Source organism: Lactuca sativa, chromosome 3 (genome assembly GCF_002870075.4).
Source record: "Lactuca sativa cultivar Salinas chromosome 3, Lsat_Salinas_v11, whole genome shotgun sequence".
NCBI lineage: Eukaryota > Viridiplantae > Streptophyta > Magnoliopsida > Asterales > Asteraceae > Lactuca > Lactuca sativa.
In genome coordinates, this window is record NC_056625.2 from 33,708,015 (window position 1) to 33,716,115 (window position 8,101).

Genomic DNA, 8,101 nt, shown 5'->3' on the forward strand with positions numbered 1-8,101 from the left:
GAGGTTTTCTAAGTGTATGATCATAAATATGCTTAGAATGAACGCTCTTAGCATAAGAATGAAGTTATACAACTTAGATGTGTAAGAACTTACCAAGGGAAGATGATTTTTTGATGGAAATCTCCTTGATCCACCTTAGATCTTCGAAAATTTGTAGAGAAGAAGAAGCTTTTCTAGAGAGAGTGTGTTTGAAAGAAGTTGATGAAATGTGTGTGTATGTGTGTGTTTGTTTGTCTTCGGCCGAAACAAGAAAAGAAGAAGGGAGAAAAGAGAAAATTGCATGGGTACATGAGATTTTGCATGGTTGTTTGTTGGGTAATCCCATAATTAACCCCTAAACAACATTGAGGTGTCATGGCCATTCATTCATTTCTTTTTTTTTACTTGGGCCGAGAATGGCCAAATGAGGTGAAGGAAAAATGATTTTTGGGCTCAATCTTGGCTTTGATCGAAAATAAGAGGTCTATGAGAAAGCTTTCAGCCCATTGGGCCCTTAGGGTAGCTTACAGCCTAATTTTGTACAAAAGAATTGATTTATGGCGCATTAGGGCTAACTAGGTTTGTTATGGCCCATTAAGGCCCAAAAGAGGTAAACCAATTCATTTTGGATTCATTAAGGCCCAAAATGTTATGTTTTATGGAAGTGGGTCCAATTAGGGCCCATTTAAGGGTCCTAAGCCCAAAATAGTCAAATTGGAAGCTTATTGGTCCATTAGACCCAATAAGCAAATCCTAGTCCATATTGGACTTAAACAGGGATTTCTAGGGTTTCCAATCTTTTGTTGATCATTTGAAATGTTTGTATAAAGTGTTTGATGAAATTTTGTTTTCATTGAATAAACATCATGCCTACTTTCAAGTTTTGGTCACAATTGTTACCCTTGTCAATGTTTACAAAACCTTAGAATTCCTAGTCGTGACAATATTCCCATCCTTGATATCTTGCAGATATTTTAGGCAGCTTCGTTTCCAATGCCCTTTGTCACGGCAGTGGTAGCATTCTGCATCCTTAGGTTTGGAGGTGGATCCAGCGGGATCAGCCTTGGTTCCACTAAAAGAGGTGCCATAACGGGAGCTTCCCTTATGGTGGCTCTTAGAAGGAGCCTTCCTTTTCTTACCCTTCCCCTACCCACTAGCCAAGACGGAGTCAACTGTAGAGGGAGTTGATGCAACGGATTTATCCTTGAGGTTGCTCTCAGCAGTCCTCAACAAGCCTTGAAGCTTGCTAAAGCTGACCTCCTCTTTGTTCATGTGGTAGGTGATGAGAAACTGGTTGAAATACGGTGGCTAGGAGTGGAGAATGATATCAATCGCCAACTCTTCATCGAAGTTAACATTTAACTTTAGCAGGCGATCGACATATCTTAGCATTTTCTGCAGATGAGCAGTGACAGACTCTTCGTCCCTCATCTTGGTCGTGATCATCGAAGTGATGATCTCGTACCTCTCCTGCATGGCACTTTGGTGGTACCTGTCTAGCAAATCCTGGTGCATCTCATATGGATGGTAGTCCTCGTAGGACTTTTGGAGTTCTGCAGTCATACTCGCGAGCATGATGCAATGGACTTTCATAAAATCTCGCTTGTGGGCCTCGAAGGCAACGGTCTCCTCGGGAGTAGCAGTGTTGACATTCACTTCCTTCGGCTCCTTGTCGAGTATATACTCCTTGTCATCGTAGCGGGTAACCATTCAGATGTTACGTATCCAATCTATAAAATTTTTCCCATCGAAGATCACCCTCCCACACAAGTTCATGAGTGAGAATGAGCTAGAAGAGGTTGAGCCTGAAGCGTTGTTGTTTGAGTTCGGCATCTGAAAAGGAAAGGAGACAAATTTTGATTACATAATAATCCCCAATTAAACACCCAAATGAGAAATTAGGGCTAGGATCCAACAACATTATTTGCAATTTAGAAGAGGGATGTCGTAATCTAAACAACAAATAATTTGAAGGTAAGTGAATGACGATTCAATAATTTCCTCCATGAAAAACAAAAGAAATTAAGTTTTAAATGTATTGAAAACTCGTAGATCTTTTGAGATTCATTGAACTTTTCAATGGAATGTTTAAATATCGATATGCCCTTCAAGTTTCTGACTGGGATACCGAGGATCACAAACAAGGTATGAATAACCATGCAAATGTATATGGTGCCCCAATGTTATAGTCACCTAATCAATGTGCCGATTAGCCACACACGCTCCATTGATCTATGACAAACATCGAGTCACCCTTTTCCACCTTTGCTTAGAGCCAAATTAGTGTGCCGGTTAACCACACACGCTCCACTAACATCTTAGCAAGGGTACAAAGTGTAATTTCATTGAATAGCATCAAATTCATATTTTTCCTAAAGTAACTAAGATTGGGAATTTTATAAAAACATTTAGTTACTTTATTAATCATTCTACTTTTAATGAGGAATTAGTTTCCCTATACTACCCGTTCAGCTAACGACCCTCCACCAATCAAAGAAGCGGTGGGTGAGAGTGGACACCCATTAATCTGACATTTTATAGGCAACAACCTTATACCCCCTTATAGACCGGCTTCGTGAATGAGGCATACTAACGGTAATACTAGCATTTATCTTATACATATATAATAATTATTCATATAATATTATAATAGTATATGGATGAATTTTAAACTTGTAAAATTCTAGGGTTTGGAATTTAATTATTTCAAAATTAAACTTTTAATAAAAAAAATCCAAAACTTGAGGGCAAGTTTTGAAACATTTCAAAACTATCTATATCAAAATTCAAATAATATAATTAAACAATTAATTGGTGATTATCTAATTTTGACCTAATCCAATTTCATGCAAGATAATTAATCAAATAATTCAAATAATTAGGGTTTATCAAATAAGACAATAATTATCTAATTAAATGATAAATATCTTTTATTTTGACTAAGATAATCACATTGAATCAATAAAAATCGGATTTTATTAATTAAAATCATTTTTGGTAATTATCCCAAGTCAAAATAAGCCAAAATCCCGAAAATCCATCTGTCTGACAGCCCGACTCGCTGAGTCCCCATTTGGACTCGTCGAGTTCAACTTGGGACTCGACGAGTCTATCAGGCAGAAGCCAAAAAATCGAATTCAAGCAATGAACAAACATACAATGCATCAAATACAATAGAAACCAAGCTAGTTTACGAAAACATTGATGGGTTTTGATCAAAAGAACATTCCTATGTGCATATGCAAAACCTTAAAGCTTTGGATCTAGGTTTCGCTATTGTACATGCAAATTTATCCAAATCCTGCAAACCCTAATCTAACATACTATAAAAATCGAAATCTACAACTAAAACAAGTTTAGATGATTACCTTTTGATAGTAGCAAGAATCTTCAATCTTCAAGAGCTTAGTATCACAATTGTAATACCTCTAATGACTCACAAACACCAAGGAAAGAAGATGATCAAGAAGAGAGAGTATGGAGGCACAATTTCGGCTATAGGAACTCTAGGGGTTCTTATGGTAGCCGCAAACTGAAGCCCTAGGGGTCCTTAAATAGCTGAGCTGCTAGGGTTTCAGTCAAAACCCTAATTGGATAACTTAGGCCCTAAGCAGCTCCAAGAACCTTCTGGAATAGGGCCCTTGGGCGATTTCCAAATTGTCCACTCCCTTGGGCGATTCTAGTCCCCTTTATTTAATTAATCTCTTTTAGCCACAAAATTAATTCTTGACCAATATTAATTAAACAATATGATTTCTCTCTTAATATATTATTCATACAATATATATTAATAAACCATAATATCCTCTTTCTCTCTCTCTCTCTCTCTCTCTCTCTCGCGCGCGCTCTCTCTCTCTCTCTCCATAAATCATCCTGTCAAGTTGCTTTGGTGAATGCAACCTAAAAGGACCATACAACAATCGGGTCAAGTATATATCAAATATATGAAATACTTTTAATAAAACATTTTATTTAAATAAAACATAGTAATGTAATTAAACCGAACATTTAAAAACTAAAAAAATATTACAAGAAAGAAAAAAGAAATAACGTTTAAAAACTAAAAAAAAAAAGAAAAAAAGACATTACAAGATGAAAAAAAAATACATTTTCCCCTCTAAATTCACTATTCTTCATCTTCGTTATCATCGTATATATAATTCGCCAAGTATTTTCGAAGTTGTATGTGTTTTCGCTTAGCTGGTAAACACAATTAATATCTGCAAGAACCTTCTGCAAACTCATCATCATCATCATTATCGTTGGACCGGTCGAACATATCTATTTTTTTAGAAAGTATCGAAATTTTATAAAATATAAAAAAAAGAAAAAAATATAATGAATGAATTTGAGGTAAATGAGATTTATTTATAGGTAAAAAAATATTATTATAATTATTTTGAAAATTTGACCGTTAGTATGGTCAAAAAGGGGGTCGACATCGGTTTTCATTGGCTATGATATATGTAATATGTTGTTTGCCGTTTGTAGTGGTAATGAGGTTTACCATAACGGCTAGTCGGGACGGTGTTCCTCTTATTATAGGTGTGTCTACTAAACAAAAACGTCGTGATACCTAACACTGTTATTGAATAAAAAGTGGGGCCATATTGGTTTTTACCATCATTTGGTAAATAAAATTCAAAGTACAATAATCAAGTAATTAAGTTTTGTAATCACTATTATTAGATTAAAAACTCAATAAACACAATATAATTTATTGGATCACACTTTTGTCTTTTTTTTCATAAATAACTCGAATATAATTCTGTTCAGATTAAAAAAATATATTTATGTATTATTGATTCACTTTTACGTAAGAACCTAGTATTACTTTATGTTTTAAAAATTATTAAATGTTTTCGTTAACAGGGCCGCCATTTCACATCTTCCACATCTTACAGGAACCACACATCAGGAGTATATATCCACACACTAGTTTTCAAAAACATTTACACACATAACCAAAAAAACCACAAAACACACACAGAAATACAAAATGGAGAAGATCCAACACAAGATGGTAGCAGTGAACGGCATAAACATGCATGTAGCAGAGCTTGGCACAGGCCCAACCATCCTCTTCATCCATGGCTTCCCAGAGCTCTGGTACACCTGGCGCCACCAGATTCTCTATCTCGCCTCACATGGTTACCGTGCTGTGGCACCCGATCTCCGTGGTTACGGTGACACCACTGGTGCCCCTGTCTCCGATCCCACCTTGTTCACTACCCTTCATGTGGTTGGAGATCTGGTGGCGCTCATCCACACTGTGGCTGCTCCGGGCGAGGACAAGGTATTTGTGGTGGGACATGACTGGGGTGCAATGATTGCCTGGGCTTTGTGTCTTTATCGGCCAGATAAAGTAAAGGCCTTGGTGAATATGAGTGTCCCTTTCAGTCCAAGGAATCCTAAGTTCAAACCTATCGATGGACTTCGTGCTCTCTATGGAAACGATTACTACATCATCAGATTTCAGGTTCTATTAATTCTTCAATTAATTCTCCCATCAGCAACACCTTCACCACACTCCACACACAACCACCTGCGTCACTTTAACTATCCTTCACCACTCTATATGCACATGAATATGTTCTAGGAACCTGGAGAAATCGAAGGTGAATTTGCGGTATGGGGTACAGATAGAGTATTAAATGATTTCTTCAATTATCGCAAACCTGCCCCCCTTTTTCTACCCAAAGGTATTGGGTTCGGAACCTCACCTGATGATCCTATAATCTTGCCTTCATGGATGTCCAAAGAAGATCTTGAATACTACACAAGCAAATATGAAAAAACTGGCTTCACCGGAGGTCTAAACTACTATCGAGCTTTGAACTTGTAAGTTAGATTCGAACTACCTAGCTATATAATTAAGTTGAAGTTGTTTAATTTAGTAAAAATGGACAAAAAAGAAAACTCTTTTTGTGGATTTACAGGAACTGGGAGCTAACTGGCCCATGGACTGGAGCTCAAGTGAAGGTACCTGTTAAGTTCATCGTGGGTGACCTTGACCTGACCTACAACTCGATGGGTGCTAGAGACTATATAGAAAAAGGAGGGTTCAAAAAAGATGTGCCTCTTTTAGACGATGTAACCGTACTGCAAGGTGTAGGTCATTTTCTTCATGAAGAAAAACCTGAAGAGATCAGCAAACATATCCATCAATTCGTAAGCAGTTATATATAATGCCTTCAACCTTTATGATAAGATTTAAGTGGTTTAATTAAGGGAGAGACCCGATCATTCGAGCGATGCAGAAGTTTAATTGCTTAGTAGTCTTCTATCGTGCAAGTTAAAGATTTCTCTAGGAAGTGATTTTGGATTAAATAAATGTCATCGTGTACGCTTTTAAGTATGAAGGCTGAAATTTAATGGAGTAAACACAAAAGGTTTGTTTCTTGTAAGAAAGAAATAAAGAGAGATTGTAGCAGGAAAGATAGAAAGCAACATCTATATTAAATTAAATAAAAAAAACTCACAGTGCACGACTTTAAATAGAGAACATGCATAAAAAAAAAATTTAAGTATTTTGTCTATAATTAAAAAAAAAAACTAAATGATTAATATTTTCCAATCCATTAATTTTTAACTGGACACGGGTTTAGCTTATCTTTCTAAGCTTTTCACATATATTGGTAAAGTTCGGTCTTACCAGCGCCATAGTAAATATTTATGACTTTTGCTTTTTTAGGAAATGAACTCCACAATGATTTGTCCTCTCTCTCTCTCTCTCTCTCTCTCTCTCTCTCTCTCTCTCTCTCTCTCTCTCTCTCTCTCTCTATATATATATATATATATATATATATATATATATATATATATATATATAATAAAAGGTTGAGAATGGGGGAATCATTCTTAGCCAATCATTTTATATATGTAAAACACATATAGATTAAGTCATTAAAAACACGCTGTTTTTCTGAATCGTTCATTCGTTCTTCATCAACAACATCTATTATTCATTCATATGGATCGTTCGATGTTCTTCATCAACATCATATCTTCTCCATCAACATCATCTGTTCTTCATCAACGTCATCTGTTCTTTATCAAAAAAACATCAACGTCACCTGTTCATCATCAAAAAAACATCGACACTTCATAAAACATCAATTCTTCATCAAATATCTTCGTTATTTCATCAAAATGTTGTGATTCATCATCAAAAACATTTATTCGTACCATTAAGTGTAAGTCGTGATTCAATCTTGTCCAGTTTCATTGATGTCAAGCAAAATCGATAAACATAATCCATATTTATTGATGTCACATCATTTTGCGATCACCGGTCATCGAAACTTCATCAATCGAACATTCACCAATATCAAAAAACAGATAGCAATCGAAAGTGCATCAAGATAACCATATATTTGAAGATTTTTTTTAAAATCGATTTTCAGGCTTGAAAAACTTCGTTTTTTATAAAAAAATTTCACAATTTTTGATCTAAACCTACTGATTATTGATCAATTTTGATAGGATTTGATTTGTGTTGTAATTATTGGCTTCAATTGTTAATTTTTTTACCATAATTATATAAGTTAATTTATTTGCACGCCAACTGTTCGATGAAATGCATAAACTAAATATATCACGTAATATTCACAAGTGAATATGTCTTTACACGAGAATCAATGTATGTCTTTTAAAAATACAGAGTAACTATGTAATTCATATGTGAATAACATATAAAAATTATTTTCACATGCGAATACATGTAATATTCACAAATGAATATAGATAATATTCATAAATAATAATGTATTTTTTTCGAAAAAAAAAACATTGTTTTAAGGTCCTAAACAAGTTTGTAATTCATATGTGAATAACATATAAAAATTATATATGCATGTGAACATATGTAATATTCACAAATGAATATATATGTAATAATCAAATGTGAATATATATATATATATATATATATATATATATATATATATATATATATATATATATATATATATATATATATATATATATATATATATATATATATATATATATATGTATTATTCACAAATGAATAAAACTGTCAATAAAACCGAGGACTATAAAATATATAAAGTTAAAGATAAAAAAAGTATTTGATAAGAAGGTATATTTATTCACATAC

General features: G+C 34.3%; 1 protein-coding gene across 1 annotated transcript; it reads left to right on the forward strand.

Moving 5' to 3' along the window:
• The first annotated feature begins 4,872 nt into the window (after positions 1-4,872).
• LOC111917259 (uncharacterized) lies at positions 4,873-6,370 on the forward strand. The gene is made up of 3 exons (XM_023912939.3): positions 4,873-5,458; positions 5,579-5,820; positions 5,919-6,370. Exons 1-3 carry the CDS (start codon positions 4,979-4,981, stop codon positions 6,166-6,168), a joined length of 972 nt encoding a protein of 323 aa, XP_023768707.1. The 5' UTR covers positions 4,873-4,978; the 3' UTR covers positions 6,169-6,370.
• Positions 6,371-8,101: the final 1,731 nt, after the last annotated feature.

Excerpts from the sequence above, each read along its gene's own strand:
- LOC111917259 (XM_023912939.3), top strand. The coding sequence starts at position 4,979 with ATGGAGAAGATCCAACACAAGATGGTAGCAGTGAACGGCATAAACATG. Across the intron at positions 5,459-5,578 it reads ACTACATCATCAGATTTCAG|GAACCTGGAGAAATCGAAGG; the intron begins GTTCTATTAATT and ends AATATGTTCTAG. Across the intron at positions 5,821-5,918 it reads TACTATCGAGCTTTGAACTT|GAACTGGGAGCTAACTGGCC; the intron begins GTAAGTTAGATT and ends GTGGATTTACAG.